We start from the raw sequence: 27703 nt of genomic DNA, 5'->3' as shown, positions 1-27703 counted from the left end.
ATTAAATATTTTGATCATATTCTCTTTTTTAAATACTATAAAAGTCTAATTCCAAAACATTGGGTATATCTAAGAATCTTCAAAAGAAACACCCGTAATACCACATATATTCATACTCAATTTCATTTGTCATCGTCACACAGATCTTATTATTGTTTTATTATCAAATAGCAAATAATACAGGCCCAATGGAATGTCTTCCTCATGAAAAATTTCATTATAAGTCAACATTTTTCACATAATTTTGAAATTTATATTTATTTTTTACTTCTTTATTATTGTTATTATTATAACTTTTATTCACACATTTTTGCTATTTACAATTACTCTTATATTTGGCAGTATGATAAATAAAATGTTTTTTAATATATAATTTTTATATTTTTATTATTTTTCTGCTATATATGTATTCTATGTATAGTGTTATAGCATTTTTTTTCTTTTGTATTTTTAATCTTTTTTTGGGCTTGTTATGCACTGGGGGGGTGAAATCAATTGCTTGATGACATTTCCAAAGTTCAATGTAAAATAAATAAATAAAACATGATAATTTTACAGTAGTCAACAATAAATTAAGATTTACAGCAATGAGAGTTACAAATGCCCAACTGATGGTCAAGCTCATACATAAGAACAAGCAGCTATAGGTCCTGTAATTTTAAAAATTTGAATTAAATACAATGGTTTGCAATAACAAATGCATGCACTACTTTGTGACAACTGTAAACATTTCATGACTACCACAGTTCATTGACTCAAGTTCTGCTTGTCTCTGATCACCATGCTGTTATTGCCACATTGTGTTTAAGATGTTTTTGTGTATTGGGAAGTGGTTTGTAAGTATTTTCTATACAAGAAATTCTATACAAGAAAGTTAGAAGATCTACTATATACCAAGATGAACATTTAACTAACTGATGATTAATACCAATCATGTACTGTACACATGCTCTGCCTTACCTACAAAATTGAATTAAAGACAGACTTAATAATGAAACACGTTCATATCTCAGAGACTGCATGTATTCAATAAAAACTGACAAATAATTACAACAACATCAGTTTTATTAAATACCAGCAGATAAGCCCAGCATTGCCCAGGCAAAAAACAACAACAAAGATTAAGATTATTAGATTATTTCGTGCTTCTAATCCTTCTATTCTAGTAGCCTGGGATGCCACCTAGTGGGCGTTCTAGCAGCAATGGTGTCATTCCGTGGTATAAATAATAAATTCCTATTACAAATAAAAATAATAATATACTGAATTTCTCATGGTATACACTACTAAAATGCAGCCAAAAATGCAAAAAACTGCATCAAATAATAATATACTGAGTTTATTGTTAATTTAAATAATAGCTAGGGAACCCCTAGTGGCCATTTCTGGCATACAGTGACGGGGGAATCTGGTTTTTCAGCTTTATATAGTAGATTTATTAAATAATTATAAAATTGTAGCTTATTTTGTATAATCAAGTGTACATACAATAAATATTTTCAATTTCTGTTTACCTTATTCTTATAGTTGTTATATCAGAATTCAGCAAATCTTCTAGGGAGGAAACATTTTGCATGTGGTCTTCGAGGCGTCGAGCCGCTTCCACAGCACTTCTACAAAACAAAAAGTACATTTTAATAAGTTTTTTTTTAATAAATATACTCAATGGCAAACATACTTTTAATATTTTAACTACCAATTACAAGCTTTAGAGTGATTTATTTTTAAACATGCAATTTGAAGTTAAAAATAAGTTAACTATTTATATTTAAAAATAAAATTTAATTACTATCAAATATAGGATTGATACAATTTAAGATATAATTAGGAAGTAATGAGGAAATTGAAAAATAAATCACAACAAATTTAGCAAAATTTTAAGGAAAGAAAGGAAAAGATTAAAAGATTGTGTAAACAAATATTTCATGTTAATTAAATAAAAATACATTTTGGAATATAGAAAAAAATGTAAGAGAACTTATTTTCATATATTACATCAAACTTATGTAACTACTAAACATCTGTATATAATGAGACAGCAACTTTTTTATCATCATAAAGCAATTTACTTATGAGATAAATCAAAAATTCTCAACAATTTGCAAACTTTCATAATCTTTCAAATACTTTAAATGATATAAAACAGTTCAATAACAGTTCATAAAATGTTAAAGTTTTGATAGCAAATAAATTATTTAATGTATTAAAACAGTTAAAAAATTTTCACAACATATTTATAATAAATGAAAATATAAAATTAGCTCATTAAGAAATTATTCCTGCCTACAAATAAAATTTAGTTGTATAAACTTTTATATTTATGAAAAATTATTTCTTACATCATACATTTTGCTAACAAGCAATGAACGACAAATTCTAATGTATCAAAATAGTAAAATATTCAAAGCATAGGCTAAGCAACCTTACAAATTAGTTAATGAGCTTCAAGTAGTTTATTTAAATAGTGTTTTTTAAATGTAATTGGCCTAACTAAAGTTCTGAAAACGATCCTAATTAAAACAGTAAATATTTATCAATTTATACTGTAGAAGATATATTGTAAGATAAAAAAATTGATTATTTAACATATTTTACAATTCAAAGAGGTTAATCAATAAAAAAAAATGATAATAATTAATACTGGCTTTTGGTGTTAAAAACTCTTTATTAAAGAAAATATGTACACAAGTACTTTTGACAGTGCATTACAGTCATCATCAAGCAAAAAACTTTTAAAGTTTTTTGGTTGATGATGATAACGTCCCGTTGAAAGTACTTGTGTACATACTTTCTTTATTACAGAGTTTTTAATGGCAAAAAACAGTTCTTTTTTTATATTATTTATGTAATTTGACATCAATTTTTGGTAACTCAAAAAAGGTTTCAAAACAATCGTTAACGTATCATCTAAAAGTAACTACCAAAACTGTCGCTATAATAAATACAATTGTAACTTATACACAAAAGCAACTTTAATTTTAGAAGTTGGCATAAATACCAATTTGAACAGAATAATTAGAAACAATCTGCTGTAAATACATCAATAGAGAGCTTTCAAGGAATTTGTGGCATAACAAATTTGAAAATTCAAATTAGTCACACTTCCTGTAAAAATTCACTCAGTTAAACTACTAAATCTTTAGATACACTTTAATATAAATACTATAATTTTACAACATCTAAATGAATTAGCCCAGTTTCTTCTAATTACTTGACACTCGGCCTAACCTTCATGCATCGTAGCAAAGAAAAGATTCGGTCAATTAAATTATTAATAAGCTCATACACACATTCTAACTGTAAATAAAATAATTTTTACAAACAATTGCTCTATCTAATAACAGTTATGCGCTAGTTTTATATAGTATCGTCGACGATAACATTAAACATATCCATCCTAAGTGCAACAACATAAGCAGTTCTGTTAATGCCAATTGCATTCAAAATTAATATACATTCTTTAGTATGTTCGCCTGACACTACTTTCATTCTACAATAAATTCATAAAAGCCATTAAACTTTCTTCAAATTAATGACCCTTTCTTATAATTTCATCACAAATTCTTAAGTTAAAAAAAGAAAAGCCTTCCTCCCCTCTGTAAATTATTTACATGCATCTGAAAAACTTCCTATTTAAAATTTAATGACCATATAAAAAATATAATAAAAAAAAACAGGAATTTTACTTATCTAAAAGAGAGATAAGAGATAAAATTTGATAACAGACCATTAAAAAATTAATTTAATATTCTATTTTTTTTAACCGCAAAAACCATCATTAACGTCTCTGAATTTTAATAATGAAGTTATAATTATAATCTACGAGCATTAACAACATAATAAACCATATATTTACTCAAGATAATGTAAGAGTAATGACCTTAGAGTATAAAATAAATAAATTGCATTAAAGTAATTACTTTGAGACATTTACTCAAAACTAATCATTTGTGCAAGATTCTAGTACTAAATTAATCGCTTCTATAGAAAAACACATACTTAAATCATCTGTTTAAATATGTCTCGTTAGGTTTAAACAAATGAAATAATCTATTCAAAGTAGAAATTCTTTAAATGAATCTCATTTATATTCTTTTTTTAAAACCATTTCCTCCTGCCGTACTTTCAAAATAAGAATAATTCTATAAATAAATAACACAAACATACTAAAAATATATGCAAGTCAAGAAAAGAGATTTAAAATAGGATCTTTCTTTCTCTCCATCTCTAACACACAACTTGTCATCTACAGAAAATAATCGAGATGAAATAGGTTTTTGTTAGATATATCTGTAGCAATCTTCTAACTATAAATATATAATATGTAGGAATATATAAATATAACTAATTCCTTACTAACTTAGCCAAATATTTTACACTATTTGATCATATTCCAGTAAATAAACTGTTAAGTAATCTTATAAACTTTAATACTATACCTATAAATAGTTCATTAATATCCTATTAGAATTTCAATGTACAAAATAATATTTTAAATTGCTTATAAAATCTAAAACTAGACAATTTAACATGATTTTTGCATACATTTTTGAAGTTTGACTATATAAACACAAAATTATTGTTACAGGTATACCTCACCTTACATCGGTATTTGGTTTAGCCTAGTGACAAGTAAATTCGACATCGAATTTACTTGTCTCCAAATTTTCTTGTCACTAAGCTAAACCACAAATAACCATCCCAGTTCTGTATTTTATTTATAAATGCATTTTTAATAATATATGGTTAATAAGAAACTATTTTAAGCTTACAAACAAACAAATTTTAGTTTTTAATATAGTACAGAAAAAAAAGTAATCTAAATTTACGAATACATAACTACATGTACATACATACTTGTAAATGAACATGTTTACAATTTGGCGATGTTTATAGTACATTGCAGACTATTTGTGAATGTGGTTTGCTCTAAGACGTTATAAAACAAGATGATTTTGTAAGATTAAATAACAAATAGTTATTAAAATTATTTTGTGATAGTAGAAAATAAACTAATTTATGTTAAATTTACCAATATCAAGTGGTGTTGACAATAATGCCAAACGGTAGATATTGGAACTACTGTGGAAAATGCCAATATTGAGCTCTTAAAGACTGCTAAATAAGACAACAGCACAGAGTCACAGATGTTTTCATGTTTCGTTCTCTATGATTTATAATGATTATATTATCATTTACTGTAAATGTACATATTTTAATATGATTTTATGTGCTTTTAACTCTTTTCTAGCAATATTAAAATTTCAATATTTGTGGCGGACAGATGAAAAGTCGAATAAAATGACTTAAACTTGATTTTTATATTTTCATATATTTTTTTGACAAACGACGTATAACCGAGAATGACTTAACTTGAAACAACGTAACCCAAGTTATACCTGTATTTTCCTTAATATAAGAAGAATGTAAAGCAATTGTTGTGTGTCTGTCATATAAAATTTAAATTATGTACAGTAAATTATAGAACTAAATTAATTCCTTTGTTTGTTAAATAATAATTTAATGAAAATTCATTAAACTTAACAGAGAAATGGAAGAGTATCAAATTATTATTATATTATCAATTTATCTTAATTCATAAATTTTATTTTTAATAATAATGAACAACAAGTAAGAAATATTCAAATTAATATTCTTAAAGCACGACTAAATAAGTACAGCAAACAAAATGGTATCACATATTTGATAACTTGATATAATTCACGTCATCTGGAAAACCCGAGTAATGCAAGTAATACAATCTATAAGGCATTTATTCATGTATGCCATCAATTGTCATGTTTGTAACTTAACCACCCATTAGTAATTGTATCTAGTAGTGTCTTAGTGTAAATTAAATGACAGATGTCTAAATGCCACCTTAAATCATAAATTTTGTAATTTAAAGTTAAGTGCACACTAGAACAGAAATACGAAATAGCCAAATGGACAGAACAGCATTGTCGTGAATGCATTCAGTGACACTGCAGTGGCAGAACTAGCAGAATTTACAAAAAAAGAATGAATGAAAGCATTCAAACAAGGTGTTTTTTTGGTATAAGTAACAAACAGAAAAAATTAGTGGTACTATCCTTCTGCCTGCTTGACATGCACACATTCATAACGTGTAATGCAGGAAAATTATTTTTTTCTCCATCTGCTCAGTCCTTCCAAGTGTGCACTTACCGCTATACAATATAGATTTTTCTTGCTTAAAACAGATTACATATATACATGAACACATTTCTCTTATTCTTATTTATCTAAAACAAATTATTTAACTCAGAATGTACTTTCAAGTTTCTCAAGTAAAACTGTATTGAAGATCTAAAATACTCCACTCTCCATAAAATTTCTACTGGCATGTTGCCATCTAAAGTAAAATTATTTCATTTTATTTTTTTACGGAAGATTAGTTTTATAGTTTTTAATACACACCACACACAGACATATATATACAGTATATAGAGTAAATAGATCTTTCCTGTATGAAATTCTATTCTTTAAATTAAATATTCATCAACATATTTACAAAAAGTGTATAAATTTTAAAGATATAAAAATATCCAAAAAAATTAATTTTTCTCTTGTTGTAAACTTGTTCAGTAAATTAAAATATATACAGGGTTCCTATTCAAATTTTTGTTTTAAATTCCATGACTTTCCCTGACCAACTTTGTATGAATTCTCTGACTCTCACGTCCCTTACTGTATGGCACATTAACAAAATAAATCATCACATCTATAATAATCAAATCAAAATAAATCATCATTACTATACACATACACTATTGCTGTTCCAACATTTTAACTGATTATTTTTTCTAATTAACAGTTATATATTTTTTATAATCAACAAATTAGTAAAATTAAAATAAGACTGACAGAATTATAGCATGTCTTTTCTACAAAAAACTAAAATATTTTATTAAATTAAAATAATTTATCCTGTTAATAACTCATAACTGTAAAACTTCATGGCTTTGAAAAAAGAAAAAAAAAACAATAATTATTATTAAACAATTCTGTATAATCCATGTACAAAAGTATAAATTTGTCCCTTAATAAATTTTCCAAAATTAATCTGGCTTAAAAGTTTCAGAAATTGTTTTGTTACACAGTCAAAATTATAAAAATTATAATATTAAATGAATTAATTAAAATGATAATATTACTTCAAATGATATTATTTATCATTTTTGGTTTTTTGTTAACAACCATTTTCTTTCATCAGTTCATTAACTTCATTAACACCTGCCCTCAAATTAAAAGTGTAAATTGTGTTGTAAATTTTTGAAAAATTTTAACTCCTCTCACTCTCACACAATGTTAAGAACTTCTTAATAATCTTAACGTTTTTATCAACGTTAGATTATTAAAAGTATTCGATTTTTGTCTCAAACTTATAATACTGCATAATTAATACAGCAGTTTTAAACTCTAAAAGTATTTTAAAATTTAAAAATAACAATTGATATTGTTGTAAAGCTTGTATATTTTGTGCACTATAATTTTGCAGAAATTTTGTGTATATTTGGGTGAAATTTTGGATCCTGAAAATATTCTGCACCCCCTTTTCTCAAGTTGCATTGTACCACAATACTTCTTGCTACCTGCAGACAGCTACACTTGGTCAGCCATACCTGTCAGCAAACAAAATCAACAAGGCAACCAAGGAAACAAATTCCCTGACATTTTCCAAACACTAATGAAAATCCCTGACTTTCCAGGTATGTAGGAATCCTGAATATACTTAATGATATCACTATTATTTACAAGTACTTCCATTCATCTAAATATATAAAATTACTTGTCCTGACTGACTGAGTCACTGACTGACTTAGTCACTGATTCATCATCGCCCAGAGCAAACCGCTGAACCTAAAGAGGTGAAATTTGGTACACAGTTAGGGTATGTCATGGAAACGCACACTAAGAAGGGATTTTTTGAAATTCTCCAGTGGGGGAGAGGGAGAGCATTAAGGCTTAACCGGAAGAACGGCTTCTACTGTACTATTTTAGATGCGATTTTTTGTTTTTGACTGCGTTTTAGTAGGGTACGCCATGGGAATGCACACAAAGAAGGGATTTTTCGAAATTCTCCAGCCGGGGGGGAGAGCATTAAGGCTTAACCCGAAGAATGACTTTTGAAATTGATTCCATACTTTCCCTTAAACTGATAACATTTCAGACATTGTTATAAATATTTTCATATATTTTGATTTTTTAACCAAATGTTCGAACCATTTTAAATTCGAATTTGCTATTGCGTATTGGTTCGATTATAGAACGATTGTAAACGTTCCAGAAAATTGATCAAATTGAAAACAGTTCGTTTGATTTTCAGAAATTCTCATCATTCTCAGCGGTAGGTGTTATATAACAATTACTATGGTTGTTGAAATACTGAATATAAATGGGGTTTGCTTGCAAAACCTCCGCGTGCGAAGTTGCGGGTAACAGCTAGTAATATATAATAAGCATCTCACTTTCAATCCATTCAAAAAACAATTGAAGATACTTATCTATACTAATATTATTAAGAGGTAATGTTTGTAAGTTTGGATGTAGCAGGTAATCTCCGAAACTACTCATCCAATTTCAAAAATTCTTTCACCAATATTTAGAATGGAACTTCAGGGTGGACATAGGCTGTATATTATTCCATTAACATTCATATAAATTAAAAGATTATCTAGGGTTAAGGCTTTTATGTCCAACAGATGGCACTACGAGTACGATGACCTAAGTTTGCTTTTCTATGAGGATGAACTAAAGTAGATCATCTTCTATCTAGCTATATAAATAAAAATGTAAGGTTCGTTTGTTCCTACCGATTCCTTTGAAATTTTCACACAGCACTGCATTCGAATACGCATGTGTTTTTATATAATATACATGTTGAAATTTCCCCCACTGGGGGGGAGAAGGACAGGATTAAGGCTTACCGTAAGAACTCTGCTTCTATTGCTCCTGATAACGAGCATAAAACCCAAAAACGCTCAAGTTTTCTATGGTTTTGCTGAGTAAAAGTCTGAATTGGATTTATAGAACAATAAAATAAATTAAATGTTCAACTAAATTAATAAGTTTAGTTACAGAAATGCTACACAAAAGTTTACTAACATATATTATCAATATATATAACAGTTTACTAACCAATATGTTAGTAAACTGTGTATAAATGAAAACAAGAGCCAAATTAATATACAATAAATCCACAGATTTATCTAGATTTTAATCCTATTTTAACATAAATAATTTGCAATAAAATCCCAAAAATAATCACATCCTACTTAAATCATGAGATGCATGAAGGTGCTTGGTAATTAAATATACTTTGTCTAAATCCTTTTAAACTTGTCTTTGGCTAAATTAATTTGAATACGAATCAATGTATATGATTTGTATGATACAGAATAAAAAAGTGATTCAGTCTGTATAAGTTAGTAGGTAGCTTTATCTTCTTCATAGAAAAATTAAGTATGTTTACTTTTATTTATTACAATTATTAACACAAATCTTTAACAAGAAATATATGTGCAAAGACTGTTCTCGGCAACAAAACATGTATTTTTTCATAACATTTTTGAGTGTTCTTACATTGTTGTCAGAGAGCCCACCATTTATTTTTAATGACAGGCACCAAGAACACTTGAATATATTACGAAAATAAATTCTTTTTCCTAAAAACTGTGTGTTTTGTACATATGAAATAAGAACAACAGATTAACTATGTGTATAGTTACTATTATGTCATCTGTTTGAGTTTGAAACTATGTCAGTGAACTTATTAAACTTACAATCAATTTTATTCCATTAGAAAAGTCAAAAAAAAACTGGCATTGAAATTGCATGTTTTTTTCATGTTTTAATGAGTCTTATTATACACAGTTAACCTAAAATGATAGTTTTTTTTTTTTTTTACCTAAAACCAGCATAACTTTATTGCAGTTTCACTAATACATAAATATACTTGAATTTAAAAAATTTAAGCAATTTTTTAAAGCCCACAAGAACCCCAATTTTATAGTGAATGAATGTCATTTAATCATAGACATACATGCTACAAGATAAGATATGTATGTGATTTGATACCATTCAGCAAGGATTACTAAATTACTATTCTTATGAACTAGGAATGAATATATTTAAAATTCCACAAAAAATACACATTAACATTAAACAGAATTTAGATTTGAAACTATCATTTAAATATGTAACTCTGTGCAAAACAAAATAATCATTACTTGATACAGTGTTTAATTAATAATATCAATTCTCAGCTTAAGCAACTGACTGATGTAAATATTAAACCCAACCAATCTTGGAAACTGCAACAGTGCTATTATTTCAACATTACTCTTAAGAGTTGTAAACTAAATTTTGCCATATACTATTTTAAATGTCAAATTATTATAGTCATTCATCAAATTGATATGCCAAGAATTCAGTTTAGTTCGTAAAAACATGAACAGAATGTTCAATTCCTGCCAGTTGTTTACCGAGAAATGTCTCATTCATCTTTGAAAAAAGAGAGAATTTACGTATAAATATTAAAGACGACGGCAGAATTAAAAGAAGTAGATTCGAAAGGAGGATGCCAAACAAACTAAGCATGAGTAAATATTTTGGGTCGCTGCCAATCTCAAAGAAAGTTTCTATAACACATAATTTCTAATTTTGATTCGATAATGATTCTTTACTGATCATTAAGCAAACTTAATTGACTACATTTAAGTTTATTACTATTGATTTTTTAAAGAAAGTCTAAAGGATAACATGCATTGCAAAATGATTTTTTCTGTTAACTTTTAATTTATTGTCTCTATTCATATAAGTTTATTACTATTGATTTTTTAAATAATAATAATTAAGGTTAACATTTATTTGAAAATCTTGAAAGTTGGCAAACTTTCAGAAAACCACTTATTTTTGTATGACATTTCTTGTAAAAAAAATCTTTTTCATATTAAAGTAGCTACTGTAAAAAAAAAAAAAAATTATTGTTATTACAGACACACATCATTATTACGTAAAACAGAACTTTGTGTAGAAAAAAAAATCTAAAAAAACTTGCCATTCAAACTGTATAAAAAATGCTTTTGATATTATAAAATTCAATTGTACCTTACAATGATAACTTGGCAGTAATAAAATTAATTCTTTTTACATTTTTTAAACTATACACTTTTAAGAAAATTAATTATGAAAGTTATATGCAAATTTTTTTCTTCCTTGATAACAGTTCATATCAAAGGATATTAAACAACATTTTTAATACAAAACATTCTAATTGCAACTCCACAAATTGCAAAAGCATTATTATTATTATTATTATAAAATATCTCATAAATTCATAATATACTTAAATGCATTATAGCTTAATTGCAGGAGTAAAAGAAGTATATGAGACTTTTTGAGGATATTTAAGTAACTTCTTGTATTGGAAGAAAATTAAAATGATTATTGTTATATGTTATGAGTAGACAGCGGACATCTAGGCCCTTAAAAGTGGCGTTTTAGGTGCTTAAAATAAGCTCTAAAATTGTGCTGTTTAGACTTTATAAACAAAAAATAGGTGGTCAAAATTTGCACAATGAACAATTAACGTACTTATCAGGATGGTGAATTTTTTATTTAACATATATATATTCCAAACAAAAATGCACGTATTCAGAATGATGCAAACACAAAAGTAGACAAACAATTATTGTTACATTTTTTATTCACTCTGTTTTCCATAGCTTCATAATATATTACAAGCACTTTTTCCAAATTTTCAATAAAAAAGTTGCAACGTTTGTCACTGAGAATTAATTTATATGCAGAGAAAGAGCATTCCACATCTACTGAAGATAACGGACAGTATTTCAACCTTGGAAGATGATGAATTGGAAATTTACTTTCAGTTTTGCTCTTCTTTCCTGCCAAAATATCAGCCACAACAAACAAGCACTTTAATCCAAGTCTCTTTTAAAGCACTGCTTTCAACTCTTTCTTCACTTTTTTGCAGCAGTGCCTGGTGCATTGCAAAGTTTCTGGTTTGCTCTGTTGAGGAGATCAATTTGTTCATATATAAGTTTCCCACTACTTTCAAGAGCAGTAATAGTATCTGCAATGAATGTGAAATAACACTTGATGTACACCAACTTGTTCTGAACATATCATTCAAAATTTCCTTGGCTTTAGTTACACAAACTGCATTGTCCACTAAAGTGGCCAGAAGTTTTTGATATCAAAGAAATTTTCACTGTAGTAGTTAGTATAAAATCTTAGCTATGTATATGCTAAGGGAAAAATAGGCATTTGCCTAAAATCCACTGTCTAAAAATGAGAAATAAAGCATATCTAATGCTATATTTATTAAACAAAAGCATTTATTTTAAAATATTTCATATAGTTTTAATTTTATTACTATAAAATTGCATCAGGGGGTGTAATTTATTTCCATTATTATTATTGCATTCTAATTTTTTCTGCTTGGGATATGCATTCACTGGGACTTAATGTAAGTAATCAATAATAATAATAATAAAATAAATTTGTCTGATTGCATTTTCAGAAAAAAAAAAAGAAACGAAACTTAAACAGTTTAATTTAAGAATTAAAATAAACCTTTGAGGAAAATGAAATGAAAAATTAAAACTTTTTAAATTTCAATAATACCATTTGTGTGGCTACGCCTTGGCTTTATTGAGCAAAGAAGAAAATGCACTTCTCAAATATTTTCAAGAAAATGGAAGTTACAAAAATCTTGAGTGATTTATGAATATGCTTTGAGAAATCTTTTAGCAAAGACTTCATGGCTTGGGAGTTATTGGCCAGGGACACTGCCAATAACTGCAAGATTGCTGGTTTGTACCTGGGTTTATACATTTTGTCTAACTTCTATAAAAGTGTGCATTCTCTCTCCTTAAAAACACTTTATTTTAAACAATTCCAAAAAAGAATTTAAGGAACAGAAAATGCACATTTTTTTTAATAGAAAAATGAATAGACAAAACAGAAACCTGTGTATTATATGAATTTTTATATAAAAACTGCATTGCCTTGAACGGAGAATCTCACAGAATCAAATCAGCAATCTTACAACTACAAATAAGGAATGTTGCTGCCAAACCATATGGTCTTTGATGAAAGGATTTGTGAAACTTCACTTATAAGTTGCTCTAGACTTTTTAAATTCAATTTTCTGCAAAATGTTTGAGAAGCACACTTTCTCCCCTTGCTCAACAAAAGTTTGTACCAGCAATATTATTGAAATCTATAAAGACTATCATGACTTCCCTTTGCTAATCAATTCTAAAAATCATACACTAAATGTTGTTCTATTAATAAAACATAATAATCATAAAACAGATTCAGGGAATGATTCATTCCTTACATTTTAAGCTTTATAACCACCTATTCATATAATGCATCACGAAACACTACAGTATTACAAAATGCTTTAACAAGATCTTGTATAATATAAAATAGTTTATAGAAACTAGGTTATGATGCATGTATTTGTCTTCTAGAGTGGATACTGTCAGCTTTTGTAAACACATTTTTGAGTCAAAGTGAATAGAAAATTAACAACTGATTTCATAAAAGTTGATTAAACAATTTATTTCATAAAATTTACAAATTTAAAACTTCAAGAATATCTTAACAAAAGTAAACAATATTTTAAATTACAATGTACTGTACCATAGTCTTATAGCAAATATTAATTAATAAACAGCAAACATGACAACTTATTTAGTGACTCAGAAGAAAAAGTTTTATCACTATCTGTTGAACAAATTTCAGTTTTGTTACTTTGCATTCTTAACAACAGTTGTAAAATTAGTTGATTCAGCATAGCAGAATGTATGTGTTTCGATTTACGTAAATACTCTGAAACAGAATTCACTCTTAAAGCTTCCAAAATGTTTTATAAATTCTTTACTTTTTAAATATTTTGTATGTATTTCACATTTAGAAAAATTATTATTATTAAAGCTTGAAAATGAGGTTAAAAGACTCCTGTTCCCTGTTAATGAGAAAAAATATACAACTAATCTGCTACTTCAACAAATCAATATTAACCTTGACTTCAAATCTACAAATAAGCCCATAAATTCTTGTTCCTATTCATTTTGTTATGATGTTAATTGTAACTTTGATATATGACCTCAATTTAGAAAGCTAACATTCACTTGAATCACAGAAAAATCTAAAATTTACTAATTATATATGTTTAAAATGGGAAAAGGAAAATGATATAATCTAGATGGGACTTAAATAATACATTTCTAAACTTTGGACAGAATTCATTATACAGTCGACCCCCTATAAGATCATAGATACGTTCCATTCTTTAGGAATCCAATTTCTTAAGAGTCCTTCCAATCACAGCCTGACACGTGTCAAGTTTATGGACTATGGCCGATTGAAAGGTTTTCTTCCATAAAATTAATCAATTCTAGACTAATCCGACTCAACATTTCCAAAATACGTATATTTTTTTGGGAATAATCCGTATAAACTACGCTATAAACAAAAAATTGTAGGATTACTTACCGAGTGTGCACCTTTCGACATCGCCATTGCTAAAGCTTGTTTTCGTCGCAGAACAGCTCAGCAAACAGCAGTCGATTTCTAATAACTTATTTTTCTGCGAAAATTTCGTTGAACTTTGGAGACATCATTAATATAAATAATTTTAATTGCCGTTGAATAAGAAATGTTTCTTTCACAAGAAATGTATAAAATTACAGTACTGTATTAGACTTACGGTACCTAATTTACATACTGACAGACGATAGTTAGCGTAAAAATCTCCGTAGCGTGGCGCCACGCTAGACGGCGGAAATTATATATTTAATTATAACAAAGTTACAATAAGTTAATATATAATTATATATACAGTACCTAATTTATATATAATTAATATATAATTATATGTACAGTACCTAATTGATATATAATTTATATATAATACTGTACAGACGATAGCAAACTCTCCGTAGCGTGGCACTTGACGGAGGAAAATAGTTCGGAGCCCGATGACGTTTCACGTAATTATAGAAGTTTTTTTACCTTTTTTTACAGATACCGTCGCAATTTTTTCGCAGTTTTATAGGAATCGTAATTATAGGGGGATCTACTGTATTTCACTGATTGCTCAACATCTCATGGCTAAAGGGCTTAAATACACATTAACTGTAGATCTACAGTCCTAGTTAGTACTGGAATCTAAATGCCAAACCACACCATACTGAGGAGCACATATAACTAATTTAGATGACAAACTAAAATTATACTTTTTGTTTTGAGGTCAATTATAATTACAATCTAAACATTTAATATTCCAAATCAGAATGATAAAAAAATAACAATTGTCTTTGAGCAATAGAACTTATCAATTGTTAAACAATGTTAAACAATTTTAGATTATGAGAGGCTCTAAGCCAGTATAACTTGCAGAAAATAATTATTTTATATAAATTTATACAATGCAAAGTCAATATCATACAATACTTGCCATTGCACAAGGTGCCATTGCACAAAGTTCTAGTAGTACTAGAATCCAAATGCCATACTAAACCATATTGGAGCATATATTTACAACTAATAAACTATGCAAAAGTTTAGATTGTCCATGAGTAAAATCATCACTGTTTATGGTTAATACTATAATTCATTTCTCTTTGCTTCAATATACATATACAAATAATAATTAGTTACTACATGAACTGCATTTAAAATCTGAAATGAAAGTCCAAACTAGACTTTCTCCGTATGAAGTAATCATCAGAGCTTCATCAGAACAAAATAAAAAATTTAATTTGAAAAAAGTCAGTTGTTTTGTTAAATTTTGCAGAGAAATTCAAAATTTACATTTAACTGAATGCTATAAATTCAAATTCTTTCAAAACAAAACTGGTTCTAACTAAAAACAGGATTGCAGGAAAATTTTCTATTTTCTTTAAATCTGATAAACAAAAATAACTTTTGAATTTCTATTTTTTAGATTATTAAAGCATATTTGAAATTCCTTTATTTTTTTAAAATGAATTTTTAATAAAATTATCTGACAGAAAAATACAAAAAACAAGCATAAAAAGACAGAAATTTAAAATTAAATGTATTATCATTAATATAAAAACCATAAAGTAGTGTAAATATGGTTAACATACAAAAGATACATATAACAATCACAGTCTGACTCAGTATTTCCAATGCATTACATAACAAGAACAGATTAAAGTTTTTTCCTATAATAAAACTATTTCAAAATATAATTTTACTTAAACTACAATTAGTATAATGCATGTAAAAAAATAACTTGAATAACAGATTAACAATTATGCTAAAAAAAATCCTTAAATATAAATTATAAATTTAAAAAACAAATTATAATTCTTATAATTTGTTTAATTTATAAGAATTAATAAAAAGAAATTATATGAAATTATAAGAGAGATTTTTTTTACTTTAAAATATTCTAAAAATTAAACATTTTATGCATAAAATAAGCAGAATGTTGATCAAAAGCAACCTGAATCAATGTGAACATAATTTAACATTTTCAATATATTCTTTATAATAAATTGTATCATTAAATATATATAAAATATCAAAAATGTGTACATGATACTTAATAATGTACAGTACATCAATACATTATATATTCTATAACATATTTAACAGTATGGTTAACTGGAAAGGTGTCAAGTTATGACTCCTTCCCACTTAACTGTATTCTAAATCAAATATTAAAATTATTCCTAATTGGACTAAAGATAATGTACTGTACATATTTTGTTTCTGATGCAAATTTTTGTACAGTAGTTGATTAGTAAGAAAATATATCCTCAAACATTACTGATACATTAATATAAATAAATAATATAATATAAATAAATAAAACAAAGTGTAAAAAATTATATAGATTATTATCTTGCATACACATAGAAGTTATATTTAAAATTTAATCTAATACAAGCTAATTTTTCCAGAATGAGGATAAATTCAAGAATTTAAGCTATTGAGAAGCAATAAGACATAGGAATCTAGAGAAGACACCATAACAGTGCACCATTTGAGGATGAATATAAATAAATGTGTCGTTATAGTGTGCCATTAAAAATTTAATATCAATAATTATATTGTCATACCTGTGACTTATTATGATACACTACAGTGATAAATGCAACAAAGCCTTAATCTTATTTTTTGACAGATATTTGTAGTTTTATTTACATATTTAATGTTTAATATATAACTTACTAATTTAAAATTGAATATCTCACTACTTTATAACAAAATAATCTTTAATATGAAAACTTTCTTCAAAATATTTAAATTTTCACTTTATTAATTACATAGAAAGAAGGAAAGATCAGATGTTACAAGTATTTAACGTATTGCCTTCTTGTAACATAATCTTTACAGCAATTGGGATGAGAATATTTTGGAAATACTCCAAATATAAACATAGTAACTATATGTATTTGTAAAAAAGTTTAGTCTATAACTAATCTTCAATTTACAATGTACAGATAATTATGTTTGTTTAAAACTTACAGTTAGAAGATAAGTTTAGAAATATCTGAAGTAAACTTTCTACAAAATCTGTTAGTTAATACTTCTACTTTTGTTACTAAAAATAATCATATAGTTTAAAATTTCAAATAACAATACTAATATCTTTACACAAAAAAAAAATAATAATAATTATGGAACACTTTCATATAAAAATTTACTCAATGAAATCAACTCCATTCTAAAATATTTTTAAAAAAATTATCCTACAAAAGTACATAAAACATTGCATTAACATTTGATAATTCATATTTTTCTAAAAAATTAATCCTTAATCTAAATTGCTATCTTTGAAAGTATCTTGTTTCAAGTGATTTGTACTCTTTCCTTTAAAAGCCAAGACCTTCAAAAACCAAATAAAAAAATGTATAAAAGTTAAACTTTAATATAGTCAGAAAATAGTTTTTAATCAATTATCAGTTTTTACTCCACTTAAATATTAGATATTATAAGTTATAAATGCAATGTAATCAGTATAACAAGACTCAGATAGAGGAGGGCTAGCAGAGCCATATGGCTGGGACAAAAGTCCCCAAAATCTTTGTTCTGTAAAAAAATACAAAAAGTCAAAAAACCCACAGCTGGTTTGTGTCTTATCACTCTGGAGTAAAATCAACCAATCTTAGTAAACATAAACCTGAAACTCAGATCATAATTGCTTAAATTCTTTTTTAGTATCATCACTATTTCAAGCTAACATACTCAGACATATTAAGTCATTTCGAGTGCAACCAGATGTTCGATAATCAAATTCTAATTAATTAAATGCAATTATTAGCGAGGTTGAGGCCGAAGTTTTAAATGCCAAAACGTGTACGTTGGACGTTCAGCGCCGCTTTCCTGTAAGCCTAGAAGTTTGACAATGGTGTTTGGATAGTTGGAATCAAGCTCAACATTCTAAACACCATTGTCAAACTTCTAGGTATACAGGAAAGCGGCGCTGATCGTCCGACGTACATGTTTTGGCATTTAAAACTTCGGCCTCAACCTCGCTATTAACCGAGAACAAACTTAAATCTGTGAATATTATGTTCAAATACAATTATTTAGAATGACCATTTAATGTACAAGAAAGACAGTTATACGAGACCGAGCAGCGTAGATTTGTACAAAGGCTTGCAATTTGGTAATTTATACAGGAATTAGTGATAAATTAAGCCAAACATCATTGGAAAACAAATAGGAGTTAGACCTATTAGGAACAAGATGCGAGAAGTTCAATTACTCCAGTACGGACATATTAGGCACAATGATAATGGCAAAAAGTATCCTCTGTTACCACCCAGGGGAATCAGACCTGGCGGACATCATAAAGAACAGTGGTGTGACCAAATCACAAAAGATACAGAAACAATGGGAATTTTACCAAAGCGAGTGCCAGATCAGGTAAAGCAGAAGAATGCACATGAATGAGTGGACCTCTGCACCAATGTGAAAGAAACGCCAGGAAAGAAGAAGAATAACTATAAATTAATAATCTTCAAACCGAATTTTATTAAAAAAGATACATTAACAAAGTATGGAGGCGTTCAGAGTGCAACCAGATGTTTATTACACATTCCAATTAATTAAAATCAAATATTTATTAACCGAAAGCTTAAAAAAACAAATTTAAACCCCGGAATAACGCATTCGAATTTTATTATTTCCAATAAACTGCAAGTATTTAATATAAAAAAAAATTGTAATCAGGTGAGACGAAACGGTGTATTACATTGCCGCGTGGACCGATAATTCGGCGATTTATTAACAATTTTAAGGCAAAGTAGTGTTTAATTTGACATAATTTTATAAAATTTGGCTGGTCTGACGTATGTGGTGACGTCAGACGAAGAGTTTTGATAAACACGGATTAGGCCTAGTAACACCTGGTTAGGCTTACCTGTAAAGTCGCCTCGAACCATCTTTATGGTCGTTATTAACGCTGGAGAAGGATTTCTTCATTATTTTCACATCCCTGAAGAATCATTTGATACCATTTTACAAAGAAAATTTCCTTTTTAAAAACACAAAACGTATAAAGAAAGGTCGAATTTGTCGATAAAGCTTTTTTACGTTACAGACTCGGTCAAGTCTGAACGAAAGTCGCTACTACAAAACCATTTGATATTCATTCGTTACTTTAACTCTGAAATATTCTTTCACGTGCAGAAAGTTATCGATGCCGAATTTCGCTCGTGATAAGTTGCCACGACTTATTATTGACATTTTTAAAATTGCGACGAATGTTCAGACGTCGAGATGGTCGAACAACATCACTACGCATGCTCGATTAGCCAAAATGTATACGCGTCGTGCGCATGACCGTTTGATGGTGCGACGCGCGAGAACGTGCCAATTTCGCCATTTGTTATTTTTGTAAATTTTTATAAACAAAAAAATTTACCGTTTTCTCGTATTTATTAATATTAAACTCGAAAAGTGAAATTGTAATTAAATAACAGAAAAATTTAGTCTTTTTGTACGAGTATATGTCGTTAATTCTTATATTTTGTGAATGAATAATTTTCGTTTGATAAATTTAAATTATGCTTTTAAAGGTAATTTGCAGATAAAATATCCTTATTTTGGATATTTTTCTGCGCTTGAGTCAGTTCATAAGTACATATACGCCGCGGCCGGATGGCCGATCGGTCAAGGTAGCAGCCTACCGCCCTGAGGGATCCGGGATCGAATCCGAACGGGTCGAAAAATCCCCAGGAATTTTTCGGGGCGGTCCGTCCGGATATGTCAGGCCCCGAATTTAACTATTGCTCCGTCCGCCTGTGCCATGCTTGCCAATATCGTGCTATTGAGTCCTTTATTCACACTGTATTTGTGCTCTTTTATACGCACTGCAAGGTATATAAATTATTAAGGAAAGATAAGGACAAAATAAGAATGGAAGAGCAAGCGGGGGTGTACACTATCCCGTATGACAACCAACAAATAAAAGTCGATAAAAAATATGTAGGAGTGACCAGAAGAAACCTTGTAGTGCGTATAAAAGAGCACAAATATTGTGTGAATAAAAGACTCAATAGCACGATATTGGCAAGCATGGCACAGGCGGACGGAGCAATAGTTAAGTCAGTTTGTTACATATTTACTTACCGCCTTTTCTGTATTAATTACTAGCTTACCCGTCGCGCATTGCTGCGATCTCAGAAGAAAGGAAATTCAAGCAAACTCGTTATAATAAAATTCAATTTACATTTTATCATTTTTATTGAAACTTATGATTATTATTCATTTTCATCGGGAAAACATTTCAAAGTGTCGTTTCAATTCTATTTATTTATTGGAGTGCTTGTGGATACACGATATTTTTTGTTTTTCCGTCTGGTGCGTACACGAATAAATCAGAAGGTTTTCCGACGCGTGAGCTGGCCACATACAGTTGTCCATGCGAGAAGCACGGATTCTCCAAATTTAGCCCACACACTTGCAGCGATTGTCAAAAGCGCGATATTCCCCATTTATATATATATTTTTAAATCCTTTATAATTTTAATTATTTAATTGCTCCTTCCTCTCTTCCTTGGCATGTTGTGAAATTTCTGATAGTTGGATAATAAACCGTTTTATTGTAATTTGTCTTTTTAAATTATTTTGAGTCGATATTAAAATTTGGAAAAGGGGGATACCTAGATCGGTAAAATACGCGAATTTCTTCCTACAACTTCGGTTGTTGTTCGGGGTACAGTTAAGGTTTTAACGAAGTTCGAGCGAATACATAATTAGCAAAAAAAAAGTTGAAATAAAGTGATTAAACAAAAATTATTAAAAATATCGTAAATAACAGTTCACAAATGCATATATAGAGATATTTTTTGAAGGGGGAAATGGTCTTCACAATTTGAAATCGATCGAACACACACTGCTCGAATGCTAGCGTAAACGCACGCCATCTATCGTAGGATAAATGCCAGAAACCTTCGCGGGAGTGTATTAAAAAACTTCCCAAAGCTTCAAGGCAATCGTACTACGCCAGAAACCTTCACAGGAGTATATTAAACAACTTCTCAAAGTTTCACGGCAATCGGATAAACGGTGTGGTAATGCATGAAGGACATACACACACACACATACATTCATTTTTATATATATAGATTACAATTATCAGTTAAATTACAGTAAAATCTTCATTAATAATTAGTTTATTGTCAATTTAATGAACAAAATTTATTTTCACTACGAATATTAGAAGAAAAACTTGGGGATAGATCTCTAGTTTTAGGGACTATATTAACAGTTTGGAGACTAAAATTTTTGTAATGAGTGACCGTATCGATAATAATCGTTTGAAATATAAATCGCAACAAAATATCGAATTATAAAAATGAACATTAATTCCGGTATTTCGTCGAGATATGAATTTTATTAACATTAAATATTTTGGAGCCGGAAGACCACGGCTGGGATTCGATTCAGGATTCCCTAGAATCGGAATCCGATCAGAACGCAAGGTCCTTGATCCGAGTGAGTATTTCTCCTGGAAAATTGAGTGGGTGATACGTCGAGGCCCTCCGTCGTCACCCGGCCGCCTTATCACGGATTGGCTCAACTCGCGACGGGCGTGGAAAACCCTTTTTAATGCTCGAACTCCCCCCGTCCCTCACCACTCGGCAGTCCCATTATGGGCCTGGCCGAACCCATAACGGGCTTGGAAAAATAGGTTTTCTTAGTGCCCACAGGGCGGAAAGAGTTAAAAAAAAAAATGCTCGAACTTTGTAACACGAATATTTAAAATATAGAATTTTCAAGTTATTATATTATTTCATTAAATATAATTGCGAAATTTATTTATTAATTTAAGAGTTAAGAAAACGCAAAAAATAAATTAATAAAAACGGTGGCGTGAGGAAAACGTAAAGATGGCGCTAGGAAGCCGCGAACTGCGAAAACGAAATGGAGAACGCAGATATTTTCGTTTATTTATAAAATAATGGCGACGATTCGTAAGGAATTTTCATTGGGAGCCATCGTCCGGATAAAATGCGAGAACTTTTTGTAAGTATCGACAAATAAATGTAGATATTTAGTGCGATATCATCGATAAACGGTGGCGTCCACCATTACTTTGTTGCCTTCGACACGCAAAAAAGCATAAAATTTAATTTTTAAGCTGTAAGTTATTTGTGTTTATAATTAACGATTGACGGGTTACCGTGAACGTAACTCCATCTGGGGGGTTTTCGTACCAAATAGGAAATTTCGAGAAAAATCGAAATTTGTTTTATTTACCGGGAAATGGTAAAAAGGAATGCGGAATGCTTAATTTGATACGATTCACCTTCGAACGAGACGGTCGGATTTTCCCGAAGCAGTAGACGCTGTACCTCAGGGATCACCCGGTTGGAGGAACCGTCCTTCTACCGGCGATCTGCCAGACGAGGCCCCCGAGATTGCCCGCTGTCTGGGGTTGTACTGCCTGGACCATTGCGTTTTGCTGCGCCACCATGCTCGTTTGACTGTTTGTGCAGTACTTGATATTATGTAGTTTTAGGGGATGAGGAGGCGTCAGCAATGGGAGTGCCGAACTGCATAACTATGTGTGGAGCCATGGCTGGCCTTGACCGACCTGGAGTGTAGATAATAGGTGGCGGCATCGGTATGTGGTAAAAACTGACTTTTGGAGCTGAATATCTTGTGAAGGGTTGCATGTACAGGTATGGTTCCTTTTGCTGTTTTGCTCGTATAGTGGAGTGTTCAATTCTGGGATGAGAAACTCTTTGTTTGGAGTTTGTGTCTTACTCTTAATTAAACTTGAAATGGGCTCGAGGATAATGCCCTCGAACCCATTTGAAACATTCTAATTACTCATATCCCTTATCTTGATAAAAGAATTGTGATTTTGGAATATTTTAAGTCGATAAAGCCAAGAGATGAGTAACTTGAAGAGTTGTTGCTGTTGGGATGGATGTATATGTGCTATGTAGAATGGAGAATTGGCATCCGAACGTATGCGGTCTTTGGAAGGATTGTTCGGGCCCCTGATGAGCTGTATTCTTTTATTATGACGTGGCATTGTATCTAATGCATAATGTTTTCTTTCTTTTTTGTGTTTTGTAAAATTTGGAATGTGCAGTTTTGGGTGCGAGGATAAAAAATGTTGCCGAGGAGACTTGTAAAAATTAAAGTTGTTGTTTTGTCATGTGCTGTTTTGATATTTATGTAAGATTGCCATCAGAGAAAAATCTAAAATGAAAGCAAACTGATTTATTTCTCTGATGTATTGAACATACATTATGATGAGTGCAATAATAAGTCTTTTCTACTTATCTATTATACAATGTCTATTTATGGTAATGCTTAAAACAATGAAAGTCTAGATTTAGAACATGTTCTGTTCCTGAATCAGATTTCCAAAACCACAAAAAGAATGATTTGATTGATGTGTTTGACTAAACGGTGTATAAAAGCACAAAATATTTCTGATATTGATTTACAGAGTTGTTAAACATATGAGATCAGAGGGTAGTAGACCACAAAACATTTGCAAAATATTATAAGTGAGAATTTGGTCGAAATATTGCATGTGTTTTTGTAAATTGGGAAATCTCAGAGTCTGGTTTTAACAATGTTGATGGATTCTGTTGAAGAAAGATTAACTTGTTTAGGAGTAAGTAAATTTTTGATAACTAATAAAGTTTGTCAAAAGTGAGAAACAAGCAGAACACTGGATTGGGTGTGTATATCACTAATGAACTGGATGTCTGTAAAAGTTACAGAGGAATGCATTGAAAAGAAGAAACAGTTTTAAAATGGTGCAATAGTATTTTTTTGGATAGCTATATGAAGGTTAGACATCAAGGGAGATCAAAAGAGATGCTCGACTTGACTTTGCAAAAGATGGATTCATGATGATTGATGTAAAACTTAATGCTTGAAGGTGTAAATTTGAAATATATGACTGTAGGAAGTTGTGCAGTGGAGATTGAAAGAAAAATAGGACATTTCGTGCAAATCCTGTTATGTTTCCTGCATGTAGTGAAAGTAGACTGTGGCTGTGCTGTCTGCATGCTGTGGCTGTCTGACGGGAATTTGCCAACTACCAAATAAAACATTCATTGTTTCACTCCTTAAAGTCTAAAATAGTGATCAAGAAATTTATTTACTATTGAACACAAGACTGTGTTATTATTAAAACACTTGGCGTTTATCCACTTTATTCAGTTTATTCAGTTATCAACTGAATAAAGTGGATAAACACCAAGTGTTTTAATAATAACACAGTCTTGTGTTCAATAGTAAATAAATACGAAAACACGGTTTCAAAAAACGAATCAAGATCAAGAAATTGTTAAATTGCTAAGAAATCTTGTATCACTAAAATTTGCTCAGCATCAGACAATTTCTGGATTACTATTATAGATGTTAACACTTTGTATCCACCTGTTAAACAATAGGCTTTGTTTTACTGTTTATTTTTACAGTGATATTCATTTATTCAATTCTTCACCAGTGCTGAAGTGTTTAAAACCACCAAATGCTGGTAGTAGATCATGGATTCATTTGTTCATAACTCAGATTGTTTGTTAGTGTCAGATAATGTTATAATCATAACTGTTCCACTGCATATTAGTGAAGAAGTGATTCTACTCTTCAGCTGAGTTGTAATCAAGTTGAAATGCTCAAAATTTAACTTAGAAGCAAATCTACTAAGTTGAAGTAAAATGATAAGTTTTTGTGAAGTATTTGTTGTAGTATTTCTCTGCTTTTATTATTGACAAGGCTATGTCTTGTTTATATGCTGATTTTATAAACAAGACATAGCCTGATGTTCTTACCAGCATAGAGGTATGAAGTAAAATGATAAGTTTTTATGCCTGATGTTCTTACCAGCATAGAGGTATGAAGGAGTATATGTCAAGAGTTGATATTTGGCACAGAGTATTAGGTGCCCAAATCATTTGCGCATAAAAAAAATCCAGACTCATGGGTAGTCGGGACCGAGAATCGAGTCAAAATAAAATACAAAATGGCGACCCTCTTCTACAAACAGGCAAAACAGCCACCTCACCCCACCAAAGTCATGTAGGGGAGAGTACTACAGTCATTCTAAGAAGTGAACTCTGACCTTAGGACCGAACACATAGTTTCTTCTATGTTAAATAAAATTTTTAATCTAATTTTGTAAATTTGGGAGTGCTTCAAATATGACGTTAAAACGGTTTTTATGTCGTTACAAGTGGGTTTTTTTAACATTATCTAGTATAGTAAAATCGTAGGACTGATAAAAATTTGACATTATATTACGGTTGTCATTACATTCGATGGCATTATAATCGGGTTTAACTGTATATTGTTTGTTCAAAATAAAAAAATAATTTCAGACGATACAATAGCCACGATTATTTTTTTCAAAAACGGGAACTTTTCATTACGCATTGACAAAAATTCAACACGGGCTGACACACAATAGAGAGAAATTTTGAAATTAGATAGGTTAATTTCATCAAACATGCATCGTGGACGATCTCGGCGAAGTTTGAACAATCATGCCAAAAAGCAGCGATATCAAAGAAGATAGGAGAATGAGACCTGCCTTGAGCATCAAAGTGATTCCATCTCCGAGACATAGTCTTGTCCCAAATATGGTTTTGCCATTTTACTTGTTTTATAATTTAAATAAGTCTAATTTATTGTCATTATTTTTGTTGAATTTTGTTTTTTTTTTTTTTAATACAGAACTTACGATTCAGTTGAGCTGATACCGGGACCTCAGCTAAATCTCATCATTGGACCAAATGGCACAGGAAAGTCTACTCTCGTCTGTCTGATATGTCTTGGACTGGGAGGTAAACCAAACATCATAGGCCGTGCCGGGCAGATATCAGACTATATCAAACATGGAAATAACAAGGCAATGACGGAGATAGAATTGTACGTCATAAAACTGATCTGTAACCAAATTTTAAGTTAAAACTTTAATTTTATTAATTAGTTTTTTCATTATAGATACAACAACAAGGGAGAAAATTGGATTGTGAACAGAGAAATATTCCCCGATAACACTTCAACTTGGATGTTGAACAAACAGTCGTCATCTCAGAAAGCGGTAAGATACAATTGAATAAAAACTGAAATAATTAAAACTATAAAAATGAAAAAGTTTATTGTAAAATCCTCAAGTTTTTCTCCTAATATTCGTGGTGAAAATAAATTTTGTTCATTAAATTGACAATAAACTAATTATTAATGAAGATTTTACTGTAATTTTACTAATAATTGTAATTTTTAATAGATAGAAAGGCTGACTAATGAACTAAACATTCAGATTGGAAACTTATGCCAGTTCTTACCTCAAGACCGTGTTTGCGAGTTTGCGAGAATGTCACAGCAGGATCTCTTAATCAATACAGAAAAGGCGGTAAGTACAGTAAATATGTAACAAACTGACTTAATTAACTCAAATTTTGATTTTTGTGGCTTTTTTTTTTTTGTTGTTGTTATTAAATCTAGGTGGGGACTCTGGAGATGCTTGAATATCATCTGCAGCTGAAGAAACTGAGAACAGAAGTTCGTGATTTAGAGAATTCCAAGGAAAGTGGGACAAGCCATCTCGAGAAAGAAAGACAGACGCTTATTCACATCGAGAAAGAGCGAGAAAACTTTGAAGAACGTCAGAGACACCTCGAAGAAGTGGCAGTTTTAAAACAGAAGAGGGCTTGGGTGGTAAGTTTTGAGGAAAGTTATTAATCTCGGCATCAAAATTGAATACAGTGTGTTTCACAGTGTTTTGACGATTTCAAAGTTGAATAACTTGCATTAAAACTGAGATACAGTGACGGTGGTGCCATCTATTAGTAGTGCAGACTGTCAGCTTTCATCTCATATAGGTTACTATGTAGCATCATGGAATACTGGTTGAAGCAACATTGTGTGTTTGCGGTAGAGTGCTATTTTCACATTGGCGAATCTGTCGTGTGCATGCAACATGAATTTCGTAAACATTTTAAGGTTCAACATGCTATTCCTGCTCATGGAACAATATTGAAATGGGTAAAAAACTTCTATGAAACTGCCAGTGCATCAAATCGAAATTCAACCGGCTGTAGCAAGACTGTACAAACTCCCGAGAACATTGAACCTGTGTGTAGCAGAATGGCCACTTCACTTGCCTTATTTAACCCACCAGACT

General features: G+C 29.8%; 2 protein-coding genes across 3 annotated transcripts in view; one reads left to right on the top strand and one right to left on the bottom strand.

The window, feature by feature from the left end:
* LOC111627876 (protein SMG5-like) overlaps positions 1 to 19869 on the bottom strand; it is a 56354-nt gene extending 36485 nt beyond the window's left edge. The window contains exons 1-2 of the mRNA XM_023371544.1: positions 19460 to 19869; positions 1515 to 1613 (exon numbers count right to left, since the gene is read on the bottom strand). Of these exons, the coding sequence (XP_023227312.1) occupies positions 1515 to 1613; positions 19460 to 19521 (161 nt within the window). The 5' untranslated portion in view covers positions 19522 to 19869. The remainder of the gene's footprint in view (positions 1 to 1514; positions 1614 to 19459) is intronic.
* Positions 19870 to 22425: 2556 nt separating this feature from the next.
* Positions 22426 to 27703, top strand: part of LOC111627871 (structural maintenance of chromosomes protein 5-like) — a 36618-nt gene continuing 31340 nt past the window's right edge. For both annotated transcript variants that reach the window (XM_023371535.1, XM_023371534.1), the window contains exons 1-5: positions 22426 to 22569; positions 26251 to 26445; positions 26521 to 26620; positions 26807 to 26932; positions 27025 to 27237. In XM_023371535.1, coding sequence (XP_023227303.1) covers positions 22505 to 22569; positions 26251 to 26445; positions 26521 to 26620; positions 26807 to 26932; positions 27025 to 27237 — 699 coding nt within the window. In that variant the 5' untranslated portion in view covers positions 22426 to 22504. The remainder of the gene's footprint in view (positions 22570 to 26250; positions 26446 to 26520; positions 26621 to 26806; positions 26933 to 27024; positions 27238 to 27703) is intronic.

Source organism: Centruroides sculpturatus, unplaced genomic scaffold (assembly GCF_000671375.1).
Source record: "Centruroides sculpturatus isolate CEXI.00-Female unplaced genomic scaffold, Cexi_2.0 scaffold335, whole genome shotgun sequence".
Taxonomy (NCBI): Eukaryota; Metazoa; Arthropoda; class Arachnida; order Scorpiones; family Buthidae; genus Centruroides; species Centruroides sculpturatus.
This window is presented reverse-complemented; position numbering and strand designations above follow the sequence as displayed.